Here is a 22321-nt window from a genome sequence, read left to right on the forward strand (position 1 = left end):
AAACAATGTAAAGGAACATACATATACATGTATGTATAAATACCAGAACCCAAAGTGACACGTAGCCATATAACATAGGTGCTTATATAGTATGTTTAAAAACATGGCCTCGTCAGAAATACCCCAGACAGAAACAAATGGTGATCTACAAAACACCCAATCATATTGTAAGCTTTTCACTACCAGTGAAAACTCAACAGTTCACCCTAAAATTGAGTTTAATAAAACGCTTACACCTTAAAGAATAGAAACAGAAAAGGAAACCTGATTCTAAAGCCACCCACCACTGCCACTGAATCTCTTATAAGTTGAAAATGTGAAGACAACTTCGAAGACTCAATACAAACACAGAGAGGGTGGTGACTCCTATCTAAAACAAAGATTATTTACTAAATGAAATCACTGAAAGTAAACAGAGAAACATTCTGTAAGATGAACTAAATTCTTTTTACTTTAAAGGCCCTGCTAGAGACTTGCTGCTGCTCTAATTCATTACTTGGGGAAGCAAAACTAAAAAAGTTGTTGGTGGGTTCAGGTGCTGTGGGAGAACCCACAAAAAATGGTCTGAACTGAAAATCTCCATCTCCACCACCCCGATTTCGAACTGGTGTACTGTCCAAAGGAAACTTGGAGTTGTTCCCTAGGAGAAAAATAAGGGAAGAACTTAAGCATCTATTTCCTTACAGACCTTTTGGAACAAAAAGACAAAGTCATTCAATAAATATTGTAACAGAACTCAACTCCTATGAGATGGATAAAACATAAAGCTTGGATAAAGAAAAGGACTATGACGGTCCCCTTCCCTGACCACAGTATATATACCATACCTTCTTCTGTGTGCAGTTTCCAATGATAGCCATTATCTCATCACCAAAAGTAATTTAACGCAATGAAATACTTTAGTAGAGCTAGAATTTATAGTACCACAATTTCATTCATTATCTATTAATGTACATCAAAGGAATATCATATGTATTCGTGTGTGTGTGTAAACTTTTGTTTAAGAACAAATCTTTTTTTAGGATTTCCATAAACACTCTGGAAAACATATGACAACCATGAAAACCTGGCACATATTTATGACCCGAGATCAATTAGAATAGCCTTAAGAAAAATTGTACAATAGATCTAATAAAATAAGCATTTAACGACTTCCACTGAACGCATCCTTGGCTTTAGTTACATAACTAAAGGAGAATGCTGACTATATCTGCTTCAAGCCAACAATGGTAGCAAGAGGTAAAAGTATTAAAAAGGTAAGTGTGCACAAAAAGAGGAAAAGGTAAGAACTGGTGAAAATGAAAGAAATTGAAATAAATGTGGATGGTGACAAGGAAAAACTAAGAACACCTATAATGCCCACAAACAATAATACTTTGATTGACTAAATTATATGATTAACTGAAAATTAAGAAGAAACTTATTTTTGTTTCGATTCTCATATCTGATATTTTTCATCTCATTACTTCATGCCTTTTCTAGGACATCGTCTCCTCCCCCACAATAAAATTCAGAAAATGAGGTTTTATAAAATTTCAGCTCAAGGATTTTTACTTTTTTGTGTGCCAAAATTTATTAATAGCATAGTAAAAACTATTGGATTCTGTTATATCAAGAGTAGTATAAAGGGGAGAACTCAGGAAGAGATATGAGATTCATTGCATCTGACAAGGCATCTAATAAGCAGAAAAGCTAGACTGTACATTTCCATGGGGCAGGAATCCTATCTGGATAATCCTTATATCCTCATTGCCTAAGATTATGCCTAGTAGCCTGGCACATGAATCATGTTTGGTAAATATCTGATGAATGTATGAATGAATAAACAGAAGAACAAACAAACCAAACAACCGACAGTAACTTAAGAACTGTACAGTCAGTATTGTCACGTGAAAGAAACTAAAATTTGGCCTTCTCAAAGGATAGCAAATACTTAAGAGTGTGGGCTCTGAAGATAGCTCTGTGACCTTGACCAATTTACTTAAACTTCATGTTCCTCAGTTTTCTCATCTGTAAAATAGGGATGATGATAATAACACCTACCTCATAAAGTTTTGAAAATAACAAATACATGTAAAGTTATAATAGTCTCTAGCACTTAGTAAGGATTCATTAAATGGCAGCTAATATTATTATTATTACTGCACCTAAATAGCTTTTCATTTGAAGTGGCAATTTGCAACTTTAATTTTGGAATTATTTACTCTGTTCAAATAAAGTGAAGATGTAACTTAAATGTAAGCAAAAATAGATAAAAGTAATGATGGGCAGGTTGACATGCAGATGAGGAACTTAGAGCCTACTACTACTCTAGTTCTCTGGAGTCTCCACTAACTGCTTGGAATTATGCAAGGCACAGTGTGAAAAATCACTGATTTAAAGAACAGATATTGGATATTACATGTCATTTCTTACCTAATGGGAAGCCAAAAACACCAGACTGTGCAATCATAGATGGTTCAAGGGTACCATCTTGGTTAGCAATAGTGATATTTCGTAGCCTAAGGCTATCATAGAGGCCTTGGAGCTTTTGATACTGGCGATTTCTCTCCATAAGTTTCTCAGAGATGTCACTGAACTTTTTCTTGTATTCTTCTAGCACTTTCTTCATGGAGGTGACCTCCCCTTTCATAGAGGTCAATTCTATATCCTTGCTCTGTATTTGCTGAGTATATATCTTCTCCAACTGTTTCAGATGGCCCTCAGCCTTGCTGAAATTGTATTCTTGATAGAGACGCTCCTGGTGTACCTGTCCCAAGACAGAAAAGAAAGATTTAAGGTAATAAATGCAAAGTTGTATAGTTTAACTTTATATTGATACAAACACAGAAAGAAAAGAAAGACACACATACTGAGATGTTATTACTTTAAAGTTTAGAACCAGGTTAAGAAGCAATTAGGATGTACAACAGGATGGTTATTATAGAAAATAATACGCCATGTCACTAAATGCATAGAAAATAAAATTGGAGGAATATTCTCAAACCATTACCAGGCTACCAAAAAGTATTTGCTTAATCTTAAAAAGTGACATGTAGCCCAAAGGTTTCTAATATATAATACTATATTTCAAGTAACCCATAGTGTGGGTAACAGATTATATAAGATAGCCCACTGCCAATTATCCCTGCCTCCTAGTACTTATATCCTCCCCTTGAGTGTGGACAGGACCTGTGATTAGAATACAGGAAAAATGACAGGATATGGCTTCATCAGTACATTACATAAGAATATAGGGTTTGTCTTACTAGCACACTCTCTCTCTTGCTGGATTTGTGGAAGCAAGAGGCCAAATTGGAAAGGCCAACAGGCAAGTAACTAAAAGCAGCCTCTGGGCAATAGCCAGCAAAATACTGAGGTCACAGTGACTTTAAGTATAGACTTTACAACCTTCACAAAAATTAACTCGAAACTGATTACATATCTAAATGTAAAACACCAAAACTATAGAATTCCTATAAGTTAACATAGGAGAAAATCTAAATGACCTTGGGTTTGGTAGTGACTTTTTAGATAAAATACCAAAGGCACAATCTATAAAAGAAATAACTGACAAGCTAGACTTCATTAAAATTAAAAATTTCTGTTCTGCAAAAGACAATGTCAAGAGAATAAGAAGACAAGCCACAGACTAAGAGAAAATATTTGCAAAAGACACATCTGGTAAGGTATGTCCAAAATATTTTTAAAAGACACATCTGATTAAGAACTCTTAAAACTCAACAATAAGAAAAAAACCTAATTTTTAAAAATGGGCCAAAGACCTTAATAGACACTTCACCAAAGAAGATATACTGATGACAAAAAAGTGCATGAAAAGATGCTCCACATCATATGTAATCAGGGAAATGTAAATTAAAACAATGAGATACGACTACATACCTATTAGAATGACACAAATTCAGAACACTAACAACCCCAAATGCTGTCAAGATGTAGAGCAAAAGGAACTCTTTCATTGCTGGTAGGAATGCAAAATGTTATCACCACTTAGGAAGATAGTTTGGCAGTTTCTTACAAAAGTAAACATACTCTTGCCATACAATCCAGCAATTGTGCTCTTTAGTATTTACCCAAAGGAGCTGAAAATATATGTTCTGCATACAGATATGTGTAGCAGTTTTATTCATAATTACCAAAAGATGGAAGTAATCAAGATGTCCTTTAGCAGGTGAATGGATAAATCTAACAATGGAATACAATTCAACACTAAAAAGAAATGAACATTATCAAGCCATGAAAAAACATGGAGGAAACAAATTCGTATTAGTAAGTGAAAGAAGCCAATATGAAAAGGCTACAAACTGTATTATTCCAATTATATGACAGTCTGGAAAAGGCAAAACTGTGGAGACAGTAAAACTATCAGTGGTTGCCAGGAGTTGGTGGTAAGGAGAGATGAATAGGTGGTGCATAGAGGATTTTTAGGGCAGTGAAACTACTCTGTATGACACTGTCATACATCATTATATATTTGTCCAAACTCATGGAATGTACAACCCAAAGAGAGAATCCTAATATAAACAATGGACTTTTGGTGGGTGATAGTGATGTGTCAATGTAAGTTCATCATTTGTAACAAATGTACCACTCTGGTGGGGGATGTTGATAACGGGGAGGCTGTGCATGTGTGGGGACAGGGCATATAGGAAAACTCTGCACCTTCCTCTCAAATTTGCTGTGAACCTAAAACTGCTTTAAAAATAAGGCCCATTAAAGAGAATAAAAACAGGCCCTCAGTCTGATAGTTCATTAGAAAGTGAATGCTGCCAACAACCACATGAGCTTCGAAGCAGATCCTTCTCCAGTCAAGATTCAGATGAAACTGCAGCCCTTGTCAACACCTTGACTGCAGCCTTGTGAGACCCTGAGCAGAATCCATGCGTAGACTCTTGATCCACAGAAACTGAGATAATAAACGTGTGTTGGTTTTAGGCCACTAAATTTGCTGTTTAAGCCACTAAGCTTGTTATACATCAATAGACAACTACTACACACAGAAACCAATTTTGGCTTATCTTTGGATTCACTGTCCTTTAAATATTGACAGAAAGTGAAATATGACCACTCTTTTTTTAAACCATTTTTTAATTTGCCCATTCTATATAGTTTGATGTAACTCTCCCAAGTCTGGGTTACCTGCCCCTATAATGTGGTCCCATAGCACTTTCTACTTCCCTTATCATTATCGGCATGAAAAACGTATTGTAAATGTTTGGGTTTTTTCTTTATCTTTATCACCACTAAACTGTAGCCTCCTTGAAGCTCCTTATATATTGTTCATTACTGTATACCCAGCACCTAAGATGGTGCATGAGATATAAGTGTTTCCTGGCATTCAAAAAACTATATGTTGAATATATATATATATATATAAAATGACTAATAGGAGAAAAAGTGAATAAATGAAGTAGAGAAAAATCATTTCTGGCTACTAATTCATTCACTGGTTTCCACCACATCTGAAAAGATGAGAACAATACCACATATTCATGTTCAATCAATATTACCCCCCCAAATTGGAATCTACTTTAAGACAGAATGTCTAATCATTCAGTCAATAAGTATTTACTGAGACTTAAGACCAGTAATGATGGTCACTGAGGACCCAGAGAAATACAGGAATCAAAACTTGACCTAAAGAGCTCTCCTAACTAGAGAAGATGAACAAATATATAAATAATTACAATACAGGATAAATAATACAACAAAGGTAAGCATAAGAAGACACAGGATCATGTAAGAGGAACACCTTACTTAGAAAAATATAATGATAATATTTACTTGACAGATGACAAACAGAACCTTTAAGAAGCATTATTATAAATGCATTTACAAGATATAACAATATACTCAAGGACATGATAAAAGTTCTCCACAGGAAGGCCTTTCTAAGAAGGAGCCAAAGGCAGAAATCAAAAAGGGAAAGAAATAAGTGTGTGAATTTGAAGATAAAAATGCTCATCACAGCATTTTTTTAAATAACTTACAAACAAATTATGATACAATCCAATCATTAAAATTATGATTACATCAAATACACAAAAATTTTAAACTTCTGTATGTCAAAAAAATCAATGAAGACTAATAAAAGATAAGTGGAAAAAAAATTTCTAGCAACATCTGAGTTAAGTATATGTATAGAAAGAATTCTTTCAAATCAGCAGGGAAAAAACTACAGCAACTAAAAAAACAAACTGAAACAGGCAATTAATAACAGAAAAATATATTAAAAATACAAGAAAATGTGTTCATCTAAAAGTCATCCAAGAAATGGATATTCAGAGAGCAATAAAATTCTATTTTACCCATATCTAATTGGTGAGTAGAAAGTATGGAGAACAAGCACCCTTCTACACTTCTTAAGGGAACACAAACTGACATGATCTAACTGGAGGGCAACTTAAAAATACTACAATTTTTAAAACTTTGACATGTTTAAATCCACTTTCAGGAATTTAAACAGCAAAATATTAAGGATATGAATTTAATGATAACTGCTCATCACAGCATTTTTTAATAATGGAAATAAATTATGATCTATTATGACCATTAAAATTATGATTATAGAATGGCTAATTTTTAAATATTTAATAAAATACTCATAACAGGCATAATATATTATCAACTTACCTGGCCACTGAAACAGTATCTGTGGTATTACCCTATTTTTGTATAGACAAAATATATATATTATTTTGCCTATATACAAAATATATAGACTCTCTCTCTCTCTCTCTCTCTCTCTCTCTCTCTCTCTATATATATATATATATATATATATATATATATATATTTATATGCAGAAAAAGTCTAGTAGGGACTTCCCTGGTGGTCCAGCAGTTAAGACTCCACACTCCCAATGCAGGGGGCCCAGGCCCAGGGAATTAGATCCCACATGCCACAACTTAAAGAGCCCGCATGCCACAACTAAAGATCCCACATGGGGCTCCCCTGGTGGCACAGTGGTTAAGAATCTGCCTACCAATGCAGGGGACACAGGTTCGAGGCCTGGTCCAGGAAGATCCCACATGCCACGAAGCAACTAAGCCCATGTGCCACAACTACTGAGCCTGTGCGCCACAACTACTGAGCCCACGTGCCACAATTACTGAAGCCCACACGCCTAGAGCCTGTGCTCCACAACAAGAGAAGCCACTGCAATGAGAAGCCCGCGCATTGCAACAAAGAGTTGCCCCTGCTTGCCACAACTAGAGAAAGCCGCACACAGCAAAGACCCAACGCAGCAAAAAATAAATAAATTAAATAAATACATTTTTTTAAAAAATAAAGATCCCGCATGCTGCAATGAAGATCCTGAATGCGGGAATGAAGATCCCGAGTGCCGCAACTAAGACCCAGAGTAGCCAAATAAGTAAATAAATAAATATTTTAAAAAGAGAGAGAGAGAACACACAAAAAAAGAAAAAGTCTAGCAATACACAAACAAAAATATATCAACACTGGTTATCTCTGAGTGATGGAATTATGGATGGTTTTTTATTTTCTTCCTTTTGGATTTTCAACAATAAACATATTACTTTTGAAAAAAAGAAAATTTATTAAAAATAAAGTTTTCCATACATTCATTAAAAAATAAATACAAACACAGTGAAGGAAAAACATTAGAAGCTTTCACATGTGCCTCAAATCATACCCTCCAGAGAAACTAGCCTAAGCACTAACCTGATACGTCCAGAAGGCCAGTGCTCGGGAGCTAATGTCCAACACAATCTCTGGTCGAAGTCCCGCCAATACCATGGCTTTATATTCCTCTGATGGACTGAGTTCTGTGCGGACAATATCTAGCTTTCCAGAAAGAGTACTGTTGCAGGCAGGGCAGATAGCTGGTGAACGACTAAACTCACCACTGCCATGCTGATCACAGAATATATGAGAGCAGGCAGTGACCCATGCATAACCAGAGAGTTTGATGCGACACTTGCGATAGTTACAAAGCAGCATGTCTTCACACAAAGACATAATAGATAATAAGGTTTCCAGATGCTGAAAAGAATCCAAAAAAGGGGTAAATGAAAAAGTCAAATTGCAGTAAAATTAAATAAATAGATAAGTAAAACGTTTTTATTCTATTAAGACAAAATAATGTACCTTTTTTTTTTTTTTTTTTTTTTGCGTTTATGTGGGCCTCTCACTGTTGTGGCCTCTCCCATTGTGGAGCACAGGCTCCGGACGAGCAGGCTCAACGGCCATGGCTCACGGGCCCAGCCGCTCCACGGCATGTGGGATCTTCCCAGACCGGGGCACGAACCCGTATCCCCTGCATCGGCAGGCGGACTCTCAACCACTGCGCCACCAGGGAAGCCCAATAATGTACCTTTTATTAGGCTTTTGTATTTATTATAATAAATATATAATATTGATTTCAGTCACCCAACAATACTGGGTTCCTTCTTTGTGCAAACCACTACCTAGGCCATGAAAAAACTTTTTAAGGAAAAAGTTAAAGACACAGTGTTTCCACATCTTACTTACAAGTCAAAAATAATATGTTCATGGAAAAAAAAAGTTTAGGAACATTTACAAAGTACAAACAAATAAAAATTAAATTAGTGCTTTTTGCCATTCCTCAATACCTAAACAAAAATCCAAATTTATTACCCATTCATAGTTCGCTAGAATATTTTAGTATCCCTTCTCACACTTGGCAGAAAAAAGTCCAGGCACTGATTTCAGGCATTCTTTAATGCAAAGTATTTTAAGTTACGTTTTTAGGTTTTCATATATGCTGATTCCTCAGACTCTTTACCTGTGCTGCCTTGACTAAAAAAGAGTAGTAATCTGATAGTATTAAATGGAAACTAACCTAATTCATCCAAGTAGTTGACATTATGAAGCCTGAAAATCTATATAAAAGCAGATTTTATCACCAATTAAACAACTCACCTATTAATATAAATACTATTCAATGCTGCGCTTCTATTTCAAGCATTTGTAAAAACATATAAATACACAAGTTATTTTTCAATATATTTTCCACTGTTACTGGAGTTTTACTAATCCAAACTAGGCAGCAGTATTCTGAATATACCAAAATTAGTCATATATTGTATAAAATAATAGTAACACACCAATTATACACCAAGGGAAAATGGTCACATTTATGAACTGATAAATTCCGTCAAGAATGTTGCCTTGGTCATAGGGGTGGACAAGGATGTTCTGCCACCTTTACCCCAAATGCCCCAGCTGAGGGTGTCTCCACAGGTATAGGCACCAGGCGGCCAGAGTTATGAGGCCTATTTTCCCTCCGGCAGGGCAATATGCCTAGGGGTAGCAGAAGAGATGGAAACGGTTTGGAACCTGAGCCCCTTCTCAGGCAGAGCGAGAAGCAGAGCTAATTCCAAATTTTCCACAAGGTGGGAGAAAGAGCCAATTTAGTGAGCTGTCCAAGTTAGCGAGGACCAAGTTTTGAGGGTTAGACTCACGGAAACTTCAAATTCGCAGCCCGCTTTCCGCGCTCGAAAGAGAAAATACTAACAACACTAATACCAATAAAATATCTAACCGGAGGCGCCCAGGAAAGCGCGGGAAAACGCCGTTGCCTCCTCAACTCCACGACGAGCGACGATTCGCCACGGACGTCGCCACTACGTCTGAGGGCGCATGCGCGGAGTCGCCCGGGAGCCTGCAGGGGGCTGAGCGCCCGGGTTCCCGCCGCTCAGGATCCTGGGACCCGCCGGGCTGTGGCACCTGCGCTGTGGGCCGTTCACCCCCGGGTACGTGCATCTCAGAGAGCGAATCTGACTGGGCCTGGCCTAGGTTTCCCACTTGGGAGCCCCGCAGATACTGTCATCGTGCGCTCTTTTCAGCCCTCGACTGGCACAAGAGTGACATCCTAGCTGTCATGGGCCTAACATCTGAAGTCAGAGCAGAGTACGTACAGTTGAGAAGCTAACAGCCTCTGAGTACCTGCAGGTGTTTGTCCTGGGAAAATTTGGGGAGTACCGACTGGGCAACAAAGGCTTTCTAAGTATTTAAGGAAAAAGTCCCCAAAATTGTGCGATACCTATAATTTGACACCTAACACCTCTGTGTTGAGGTAGATTCTGCCATTTTTTAATCCATCTTGAAACTGACATCTTTCCAGCTTTTCCACATCCTCTGTATAATATTAAAGAACTTTTCTTGATTCAGAGTCTGCATTATGAACATTCATTGCAGCTCTAGGAACGAAGCGATAGGGTCGGGTGTCACAGCTGTTTTGAGGTCATCTGCCTCTGCTTTCCTGGACCTGCTTGTAATTGTTTAAATATCTGTACTGGCTTTATCCTAATGCTGTTACCTGTCACTTTTTCTGTTCTGTGCTTACTGTATGACTTTCTGCTCAATCTATGAGTCTATTAGAATTCATATTAGAAATTAAGCTGAGAGCTTCAGGGGCCCTCAGGATACATGCCTTAATGCTGTCTTTTGTTGCCACCTTTACAGATTATGTGAAACCGGCATGAATTAGTAACAGAAACAACCCATTAAATCAGTAACACAATGGACACTAAGCCCTGCAAACCCCTTTATGGGTTGTGAATCTGTATACTAAAGCTTTCTCCTTCAAACAGAAACCTATCCTGATTAAACAACTTTCTGCTCGTTTTTTGTCTATTTGCAACTAGTTCATAGTAATCAGGGTCATCTTGGCCTTTGTATACTTTTCCTAAAACATCTTCTGACAGTTTAGAATAGAAACTCAATTCTAGTGGTACAAAATAGGTTTGAAGAAAATTAGGGGTTCATGTGTAAACCATGTAATCCTTAACATGTTCTGGTTATCTGAGCCTTTTGTGCATTTTCTGGTTTTAACTATGCCAAATGTAGAAATATTACTTAAAGTACAATAAAAGGGTATAATCTCATTTCAAGTTATAAACACAAAGCATTCAAATTCTACCAGTACCTATCTTTATGATTCTAGCCAAGTTACCTTTGTGCTGCAGTATGATCCCTTCCTGCTTCTTCATCAATATCGATTCCCCAGTGATACTGATTCCCCAAACCTTAGTGTTACCCACACCATTTTCTAACTCAGTTTCCAATTTCCAACCCACTTAGCTAAAAGCCTGTATGAATTAAAACACACACACACACACACATATATACACCCCACACACATTTTGGGATGGGGGGAGAGAACCTGTTTTGCCAGATAGGAGAAAAGGGGGGTGGCTACAAAGTCTTAATATCCCAGTAGACTGGAACACCAGGAATTAACCTGTTTCTTGGTGGCATGTTGTTGGCAAAACTAGTAAAGTAGTCTTGTTCAGGCTTGAGGCAGAAGCAGGCCTCTGCTCGACCTGTGACCCTGCCTGGACTGCGCACCTGCTTGCACACCTAACAATTGCTGCTAGCAAGTCAAGTGGTGCTTACAATAACAAAGGGAGTAGGTCTTGGAATTTCTTGAGCCCTGGGGACCTGGCCAGTCCTCCACGTTCTGGAAAATCTTGTGACTCACATGGTGAAACCAACAGCATTGTTGAATCCGGAACTGCATTTTTGCACACAAACTGATGATATCAGTTTGAGGCCAGGAATTATAAACGGAAGCCCCCAGAACTCCAATTTGAAGTCTTACCTGTGGGGTGGATGCACCATCTGGGACCCTTCCCAATTGGGGCTCCAGATTGCTGTCACTCGGGACTTTCCAGCTGCTGTTTGGATCTGGAAGTAGGTATCGGCACAATTCGGTGATGTATATCCTGTGATGTTTCTCTAATATTCTTATTCCTTTCCTTCTAATGACTGTATATTAAAATTAAGTTTAATCACCTTTCATTAAAGAATTGATTAAAGCTGTTTATTTATGTGAAACAAGTGGTTATTTTGCCAACGAATCCAACAAACCTTAAAACTGAAAGCAGGCTTTCGGCAAAACACGTGTCCTGTTCTCTCATGACATAGACAAAACCTTCAATGGCTCATTTCTAAGGTGCTCCTGGGGATGAGACCACTGAAATCAATCAAGGCTGGCATACAGAGACCCATCGACCAAAAAGAGCTCTTTAAAATATTGGTTTCTGTTATTAAATATCAACCTTATCAAAACTGTATGGAGTATGACCACCACTCAGCTTTAATAAACCAAAACTTTCTCACATTTGATATTTTTAATGAGGTAACAAATTACAGATACAGTTGAAGCTTCCCCTGTGTACACCTCAATCCACTTTCCTCTTACCTCTTCAGAGGTATACTAGCCAGATTTTGGTGTTTATCATTCTCATGCATGCTTTTATACTTTTAATATATGTATGTACATCAAACTTTGTTGTGCATATTCTTTTTTCCTTTTTGTCAGCTTGTGTATTCAGAGCCCCATGGAGAGTGGCTCTTTCTCACATGGGTAAACTTACATCTCAGAATCTCCAGTGAACACCATAACTGCTGTGTAGACTATTTATTTCAAGCTGACCAGTCTATTGTCTCCCTATCACATTTTAATAAGAAGCACAGAATTGTGAAAAGTTGTGGGAGGCATGTAGGGAATTATTAAACTGTTCAGTGACAAAAGGCACTGATGATACCCTGATGCCATAACACTAATCATAGGAATAACATGGCCAGTGGATTGAAGATACTTAAAATTGAACAGACAAGGTGCCCCCACTTGAAGAGTGCCAGACTGGGCACAAGTGCCATTTGCTTGTGACACTCCTTTTCCTGTATTTTCGGGACTGACCCACCCTTTTTATGATGGGCACTTCCCTCTTCACCTCTTTACTTTTTATTTGAATTTTTGAATTTTATTTTATTTATTTTTTTATACAGCAGGTTCTTATTAGTCATTCATTTTATACACATCAGTGTATACATGTCAATCCCAACCGCCCAGTTCATCACACCCCCACCCCCACCCCCCACTTTCCCCCCTTGGTGTCCATACGTTTGTTCTCTGCATCTGTGTCTCTATTTCTGCCCGGCAAACCGGTTCATCTGTACCATTTTTCTAGGTTCCACAAATATGTGTTAATATACGATATTTGTTTTTCTCTTTCTGACTTACTTCACTCTGTATGACAGTCTCTAGATCCATCCACGTCTCTACAAATGACCCAATTTTGTTCCTTTTTATGGCTGAGTAATATTCCATTGTATATATGTACCACCACTTCTTTATCCACTCGTCTGTCGATGGGCATTTAGGTTGCTTCCATGACCTGGCTATTGTAAATAGTGCTGCAATGAACATTGGGGTGCATGTCTTTTTGAATTATGGTTTTCTCTGGGTATATGCCCAGTAGTGGGATTGCTGGGTCATATGGTAATTCTATTTTTAGTTTTGTAAGAAACCTCCATACTGTTCTCCATAGTGGCTGTATCAATTTACATTCCCACCAACAGTGCAAGGGGGTTCGCTTTCCTCCACACCCTCTCCAGTATTTGTTGTTTGTAGATTTTCTGATGATGCCCATTCTAACTGGTATCAGGTGATACCTCATTGTAGTTTTGATTTGCATTTCTCTGATAATTAGTGATGTGGAGCAGCTTTTCATGTGCTTCTTGGCCATCTGTATGTCTTCTTTGGAGAAATGTCTATTTAGTTCTTCTGCCCATTTTTGCACTGGGTTTTTTTCTTTTTTTAATATTGAGCTGCATGAGCTGTTTATATATTTTGGAGATTAATCCTTTGTTGATTCGTTTGCAAATATTTTCTCCCATTTTGAGGGTTGTCTTTTCGTCTTGTTTATAGTTTCCTTTGCTGTGCAAAAGCTTTGAAGTTTCATTACGTCCCATTTGTTTATTTTTGTTTTTATTTCCATTACTCTAGGAGGTGGATCAAAAAAGATCTTGCTGTGATTTATGTCAGAGTGTTCTTCCTAGGCTTTCCTCTAAGAGTTTTACAGTGCCTGGTCTTACATTTAGGTCTCTAATCCATTTTGAGTTTAGTTTTGTGTATGGTGTTAGGGAGTGTTCTAATTTCATTCTTTTATGTGTAGCTGTCCAGTTTTCCCAGCACCACTTATTGAAGAGACTGTCTTTTCTCCATTATATATCCTTCCCTCCTTTTCATATTAGTTGACCATAGGTGCATGGGTTTATCTCTGGGCTTTCTGTCTTGTTCCATTGATGTATATTTCTGTTTTTGTGCCAGTACCATATTCTCTTGATTACTGTAGTTTGTAGTATAGTCTGAAGTCAGGGAGTCTGATTCCTCCAGCTCTGTTTTTTTCCCTACTTTGGCTATTTGGGGTCTTTTGTGTCTCCATACAAATTTTAAGATTTTTTTGTTCTAGTTCCATAAAAAATGCCATTGGTAATTTGATAGAGATTGCATTGAATCTGTAGATTGCTTTGAGTACTATAGTCATTTTCACAATATTGATTCTTCCAATCCAAGAACATGGTATATCTCTCCATCTGTTGGTATCATCCTTAATTTCTTTCATCAGTGTCTTATAGTTTTCTGCATACAGGTCTTTTGTCTCCCTAGGTAGGTTTATTCCTAGGTATTTTATTCTTTTTGTTGCAATGGTAAATGGGAGTGTTTCCTTAATTTCTCTTTCAGATTTTTCATCATTAGTGTATAGGAATGCAAGAGATTTCTGTGCATTAATTTTGTAACCTGCAACTTTACCAAATTCATTGATTAGCTCTAGTAGTTTTCTGGTGGCATCTTTAGGATTCTCTATGTATAGTATCATGTCATCTGCAAACAGTGACAGTTTTACTTCTTCTTTTCCAATTCGTATTCCTTTTATTTCTTTTTCTTCTCTGATTGCCATGGCTAGGACTTCCGAAACTATGTTGAATAATAGTGGCAAGAGTGGACATCCTTGTCTTTTTCCTGATCTTAGAGGAAATGCTTTCAGGTTTTCACCATTGAGAATGATGTTTGCTGTGGGTTTGCCGTATATGGCCTTTATTATGTTGAGGTAAGTTCCCTCTATGCCCACTTTCTGGAGAGTTTTTATCATAAATGGGTGTTGAATTTTGTCAAAAGCTTTTTCTGCATGTATTGAGATGACCACATCGTTTTTATTCTTCAATTTGTTAATATGGTATATCACATTGATTGATTTGCGTATATTGAAGAATCCTTGCATCCCTGGGATAAATCCCACTTGATCATGGTTTATGATCCTTTTAATGTGTTGTTGGATTCTATTTGCTAATATTTTGTTGAGAATTTTTGCATCTATATTCATCAGTGATATTGGTCTGTAATTTTCTTTTTTGGAGTATCTTGGTCTGGTTTTGGTATCAGGGTGATGGTGGTCTCATAGAATGAGTTTGGGAGTGTTCCTTCCTCTGCAGTTTTTTGGAAGAGTTTGAGAAGGATGAGTGTTAGCTCTTCTCTACATGTTTGATAGAATTCACCTGTGAAGCCATCTCGTCCTGGACTTTTGTTTGTTGGCAGATTTTAAATCACAGTTTCAATTTCAGTGCTTGTGATTGGTCTGCTCATATTTTCTGTTTCTTCCTGGTTCAGTCTTGGAAGGTTATACCTTTCTAAGAATTTGTCCATTTCTTCCAAGTTGTCCATTTTATTGGCATAGAGTTGCTTGTAGTGGTCTCTTAGGATACTTTGTATTTCTGCAGTGTCCACTGTAACTTCACCTTTTTCATTTCTAATTTTATTGATTTGAGTCCTCTCCCTCTTTTTCTTGATGAGTCTGGCTAATGGTTTATCAATTTTGTTTATCTTCTCAAAGAACAAGCTTTTAGTTTTATTGATCCTTGCTATTGTTTTCTTTGTTTCTATTTCATTTATTTCTGCTCTGATCTTTACGGTTTCTTTCCTTCTGCTAACTTTGGGTTTTGTTTGTTCTTCTTTCTCTAGTTCCTTTAGGTGAAGGTTAGATTGTTTGAGATTTTTCTTGTTTCTTGAGGTAGGCTTGTATAGCTATAAACTTCCCTCTTAGAACTGCTTTTGCCGCATCCCATAGGTTTTGGATTGTCATGTTTTTGTTGTCATTTGTCTCTAGGTATATTTTGATTTCCTCTTTGATTTCTTCAGTGATCTCTTGGTTATTTAGTAACGTATTGCTTAGTCTCCATGTGCTCGTGTTTTTTACGTTTTTTTCCTTGTAATTGATTTCTAATCTCATAGCGTTGTGGCCAGAAAAGATGCGTGATATGATTTCAATTTTCTTAAATTTACTGAGGCTTGCTTTGTGACCCAAGATGTGATCTATCATGGAGAATGTTCCATGCGCACTTGAGAAGAAAGTGTAATCTGCTGTTTTTGGATGGAATGTCCTATAAATTTCTATTAAACCTATCTTGTCTATTGTGTCATTTAAAGTTTGTGTTTCCTTATTAATTTTGTCTGGATGATCTGTCCATTGGTGTAAGTGAGGTGTTAAAGTCCCCCACTATTATTGTGTTACTGTCAATTTCCTCTTTTATAGCTGTTAGCAGTTGTCTTATATACTGAGGTGCTCCTATGTTGGGTGCATATATATTTATAATTGTTATATCTTCTTCTTGGATTGATCCCTTGATCATTATGTAATGTTCTTCCTTGTCTCTTGTAACATTCTTTATTTTAAAGTCTATTTTATCTGATATGAGTATTGCTACTCCTGCTTTCTTTTTATTTCCATTTGCATGGAATATCTTTTTCCATCCCCTCAGTTTCAGTCTTTATGTGTCCCTAGGTCTGATGTGGGTCTCTTGTAGACAGCATATATATGGGTCTTGTTTTTGTATCCATTCAGCAAGCCTGTGTCTTTTGGTTGGAGCATTTAATCCATTCCTTTTTAAGGTAATTATTGATATGTGTGTTCCTATGACCATTTTCCTAATTGTTTTGGGTTTGTTTTTGTAGGTCCTTTTCTTGTCTTGTGTTTCCCACTTAGAGAAATTCCTTTAGCATTTGTTGAAGAGCTGGTTTGGTGGTGCTGAATTCTCTTAGCTTTTGCTTGTCTGTAAAGCTTTTGATTTCTCCATCAAATCTGAATGAGATCCCTGCTGGGTAGAGTAAGCTTGGTTGTAGGTTCTTCCCTTTCATCACTTTAAGTATATCATGCCACTCCCTTCTGGCTTGTAGAGTTTCTGCTGAGAAATCAGCTGTTAACTTTATGGGAGTTCCCTTGTATGTTACTTGTCATTTTTCCCTTGCTGCTTTCAATAATTTTTCTTTGTCTTTAATTTTTGCCAATTTGATTACTATGTGTCTCGGCGTGTTTCTCCTTGGGTTTATCCTGTATGGGACTCTCTGCGCTTCCTGGACTTGGGTGGCTATTTCCTTTCCCATGTTAGGGAAGTTTTCGACTATAATCTCTTCAAATATTTTCTTGGGTCCTTTCTCTCTCTCTTCTCCTTCTGGGACCCCTATAATGCGAATATTGTTGTGTTTAATGTTGTCCCAGAGGTCTCTTAGGCTGTCTTCATTTCTTTTCATTCTTTTTTCTTTATTCTGTTCCGCAGCAGTGAATTCCACCATTCTGTCTTCCAGGTCACTTATCCGTTCTTCTGCCTCAGTTATTCTGCTATTGATTCCTTCTAGTGTAGTTTTCATTTCAGTTATTGTATTGTTCATCTCTGTTTGTTTGTTCTTTAATTCTTCTAGGTCTTTGTTAAACATTTCTTGCATCTTCTCGATCTTTGCCTCCATTCTTTTTCCGAGGTCCTGGATCATCTTCACTATCATTATTCTGAATTCTTTTTCTGGAAGGTTGCCTATCTCCACTTCATTTAGTTGTTTTTCTGGGGTTTTATCTTGTTCCTTCATCTGGTACATAGCTCTGTGCCTTTTCATCTTGTCTGTCTTTCTGTGAATGTCTTGCATGTTCTAAAACTACTAAATCTTCTCACACAACAAATATCAGTTGGCCATAATTTTAATTCATTGTTTTTGAGATGTAAAGGTAATACACATACCTCGTATTAATTCATTTTAACAGCCAAATGCTACAAACCACAATTTATTCATTCATTCTTCTAATGGATATTAGTTCCAGGCTTTTACAATTAAAAATACGACTGCAATGAACTTTCTGTACATGCCTCCTTGAATACATGTCAAGAATTCTTAAAGAATATAATACTCAAAGAGCGGGTATAAGCATCTTCCAATAAACTAGATGTTGCCAAACCATTCTCTAAAGTAATAACATAAATTTCACTGCCACCAGCAAAGATGAGAGCCCACTACTCCAGCCTCGGCAACATGTTTAAGTGTCAAGGTTGTTTTGTTTTCATTTTTGCCCATCTGATGGCAGTGAAATGGTATCTCAGTGTTGTTTTAATGTGGAAATCTTTTATTACTAGTTAGGTAAAGCATCTTTTCATGTGAATTATTACTCAGGGATCCTCATCTATGAATTGTCCATTCATATCCTTTGATCATTTTCTTGATTTAAATGGAGACTTTGTCAGTTACATGATGTGCAAATATAAGTTTGAATTTTAGTGTATACAAATTTATCGATCTTTCCTTTTTGTGTTTTATGTGTACTCCAGTGTCATAGTCTTTGCTTTTCTACAGGTTTAAAGTTTTGCTTTTCATTTATAGATCTTTAATCCATTCTTCCTAAGAAGCCTGGATAAACTCTGAAAGCACAATTTGTGCTTACATATCACTTATACCATTTAACTGCAGGTTACTTTACCTTTCAAAATGGTATTTTTACCATGAAGTTTGATTTTGATCTTATTCAGATATTTTAAGTACATATTGGCTATATTATTTATGCACCATGTTTCTCTAAGAGCTTCAGAGGTAATATTCTTCCCCCCTTATTATCTTTGAATCTGTCAGCATCATCTACTCTAAAACTAATTTGATACTTATATTTGTTTTAATAGAAGAATCTAAAGAATAGGTTTCATATTCTAACAGAAGTTATTATAGTTGCATACCATTTGTGTGATTCTGGCATAAGCACAAGTATTAAATTTCATTCCAAAACACAGTGAAGTATACCAAACTTCCAATATTTGGATGTATATTTTGTACCCCTTGCATGTTAAATATACCCTCATGGATGTAAATAAAGAATATAGAGCAAAAAAATCTGTAAAGTATAATTTAGCCAAAACAACTGAGAATATTTCAACATTAAATATAAAGCAAAAAAAAACAAAAAGGGCTTCCCTGGTGGCGCAGTGGTTGGGAGTCCGCCTGCCGATGCGGGGGACACGGGTTTGTGCCCTGGTCCGGGAGGATCCCACATTCCGCAGAGCGGCTGGGCCCGTGGGCCATGGCCGCTGAGCCTGCGTGTCTGGAGCCTGTGCCCCGCAACGGGAGAGGCCACAACAGTGAGAGGCCCGGTACCGCCAAAAACAAACAAACAAACAAAGACTTTTTAATCATACCTGAGTGGTTTGTGCAATTTAAATCAATGAAAAATTTCCAATGAAATGTACATAATAAAAGATTTCCTACTAAATATTAGTAAGCTTTTATATATCTGTTCCTCACATACACAGTTTGTTTTGGCAGCCATTCTTCATTGCCTCTTAAAGGATCAAGCATCATAATCAGATATTAAGTAGACTCATTGGTATCCAGATAGTTTATACATCAGAGTCAAAATTTAAGTCCCAGTTATTCCATGTAAATGTCTTGCTGAAATGCCATTAAAATGGTTGTTATTTTCCAGGGATTAAAAAAAAACAAAATTCTATGGAGATTTTAATTAACTTCAAATATTTTTTGAGTACCTATTCTGGGCCAGGCATTACAGATAAGCAAGTTATCCTGGTTTCATGGAGTTTACAATCTAGCAAACAATCAAAGAATAATAGAAGAAAATATTTTACTCTGTTTTTTTGCTGCCTCTTACATTTTTGAAAGTTGATTCTATAAACCATTTCTGGTGAGAAAAGTCAGTGTCCGTCTTTAATTTGAAGAATCATCTACCTTCATGCTGCAAAGAAGAAGATATTTTTAATACTTCCCTGAAATGTGTGAATAACTACTCAATAGAAAACTGAGTAAACCATTTAAAATTTATACATGAATGACTTCAGAGTATAATGTTACAATAACTCCCAGAATCAACTGACTAGAGCTCTTTCTTTCATAGCCCTAGATCAGTGCTATTCAAAAGCAATTGCAATCAAAAGGTTCTCTATACATTAGATCCTCATGTTTTAAAATTAGTGGGTTTTTTAAAAAATCACAGGTATATTTTCTTAACCTAGAATCACCACCTGCTTTGCAATTGTTTGACTCCGCAAAAATCAGAAGGCACTAACGGACAGCCAACCCATCCTCATGGTGCCCTGAGTGAAGACAAGTCAGCTTAGATATATGACAGACTAAAATCCCGCTACTTAAGGCTCCAAGCAGTGAGAGGAACAGCTGTCAAATATTATCTCTAATCATTTTAATAAACATTTTAATAAATGTTTTAAGAAACATCACTATAATCACTACATCTAACTTTTTAAAAAGTCAGTCAAGAACTAGAACCATTAAGTATCAACTGGACCAGCTAGATAGCCAAAAATAGGAATTAGATGATAAATAAATTAGTGCCAAAAACAAGATTAATTAAGAAGATGTTATTGGAACAGTTATATAGGGATATACTGGGAACTAAATTATACAGGGATATACTGGGAACTAAATTATATAGGGATATATTCTGGAACTAAATTAGGCTTTGTGTGCTAGGGGTAAAGATGATGAGGGATAGACCAACTGGCAGAAAGATGCCATAAGCAATAAAAACAAAGAATTTCTGATAACCTCTTAGGCAGATGTCAGAAATTGCCAGGTAGTACAGTCTAAGATAAATATAAACATGGACTCTGATGATAAAATAGCTAACATCTATTGAGCATTTACCACATGTTAACAATGTTCTAAGCCCCACACATTTATTATCTAATTTAATCTTCCAAGTATTATTCCTTTGAGTCAGGTACTATAATTATCATCTTCTAAGATATAAAGACCCTAAGACTCTGAGATGTTAAGAAACTTGCCAAGGTTACATAGCTGCTTAAGTGATACAGAATGGGTTTGAACACAGTCTGACTCCAGAAGCCATGTATAACTACTATGCTAAGCTACCTCTCAACATCTTTAGTTGACTTTTTAAAAAATGAAATTTGTAGCACCTTAGCAGCTAGCCATGAAGTCACTAAGCTGAGTTCTCACAGATTCATATGTATGTCAAATTTCTCAATTTCAACATAAGCCTTACCATAAAACAAAAATGCTATTATTATCTATTGTATATCCAGGACTTACAGCTCCCAAGAGTTCCAGGCTGGGAAAGAAGTGAGACTCCAACCTAGTCTCCTGAAGTTTCATTTCTGCAAAAGACACAGTCAAAAACTAAAAAATTATTTCAAGTGATGTTACTTTGAATTATTCATATTTCCTATACTTCACCCTCATATGTAACCCCATTCTGTGCTGAAACTTGCAGGTACAAGAATATGAGCCTGTCCCATCTGGGTTGCTTTAAATAACTTTAAATTACACATGAATATCATAAAGTCAGAAAATACTGGATAACAAGATCACCCATACAACCCAATTCTAAAGACAATAATCCCTAGTATTTGAGTATATCCTTTCAAATGACTTCTCAAGTAAACATAAGCATATAAAAATGTTTAAGCAGGAAAAGGATTATACATATTGCTTTGTAACTTGTTTTTAAATTAATGTATCATGAATACTCTTCCATTTCAAGAAAGACAAACCAGTATCATAACTTTTAGTGATGGTATAGTATTGCATTTTATTATCTTGATTTTAAAATTGACTTAACCAACTCTGGGGTTCTCTTAATCTTATATATAGACTAACAAAATAGTGATTAGTTTAATACTGTCAAGTTAAGTAGTTAATAGAATTATACCAGTTATCAGTGTTTTTTCTGTACTGTTTGAATTATTAGATTAAGGATTCTAGACCCAAGTTCTGTCTATCTCAAAGAGATATCACAAAAGATCAAAGCACAACAAAATGTTGTAGTAGCAAATTCATAATTCAAAGATTTAAGAATTACCTAACATCACAGTCTAGATTCTAGTAAAAATTTCAAGACACAGAATTCAATTCCAGGTGCTTACCCTAGCTTTAATCTGCTCAGAGCATGTGTTTAATCAGGGCGATCAGCTGAAACATGAACTTAATATCTGTTTCATCATGGCAAACTGCAAATGACTGACTGGTAAAGGACAAACCACGACCAGCTCCTCATCCCTAAACCAGGGAAACTCTGTTAAAGTTAGAACTAAGGCCCCTTCGACTACCACTAAATTTCAGCCACTAAGAAAATTGAGCCCCCAGGGACTTCCCTGGTGGTCCAGTGGTTAAGAATCTGCTTTCCAATGCAGGGGATGCAGGTTCAATCCCGGGTCGGGGAACTAAGATCCCACATGCTGTGGGGCA

At 36.6% G+C, this 22321-nt stretch overlaps 1 protein-coding gene across 1 annotated transcript; it reads right to left on the minus strand.

Annotated features, from left to right (window-relative positions):
* Positions 1–437: 437 nt before the first annotated feature.
* CCNB1IP1 (cyclin B1 interacting protein 1) lies at positions 438–21229 on the minus strand. The gene is made up of 4 exons (XM_007462537.1): positions 21167–21229; positions 7687–8007; positions 2416–2749; positions 438–640 (listed from the first exon to the last, which is right to left on the minus strand). Exons 1-4 carry the CDS (start codon positions 21227–21229, stop codon positions 438–440), a joined length of 921 nt encoding a protein of 306 aa, XP_007462599.1.
* Between the last annotated feature and the right edge of the window lie 1092 nt (positions 21230–22321).

The sequence above is a fragment of the Lipotes vexillifer genome, unplaced genomic scaffold, assembly GCF_000442215.2.
Source record: "Lipotes vexillifer unplaced genomic scaffold, Lipotes_vexillifer_v1.1 scaffold164, whole genome shotgun sequence".
Lineage (NCBI taxonomy): Eukaryota > Metazoa > Chordata > Mammalia > Artiodactyla > Lipotidae > Lipotes > Lipotes vexillifer.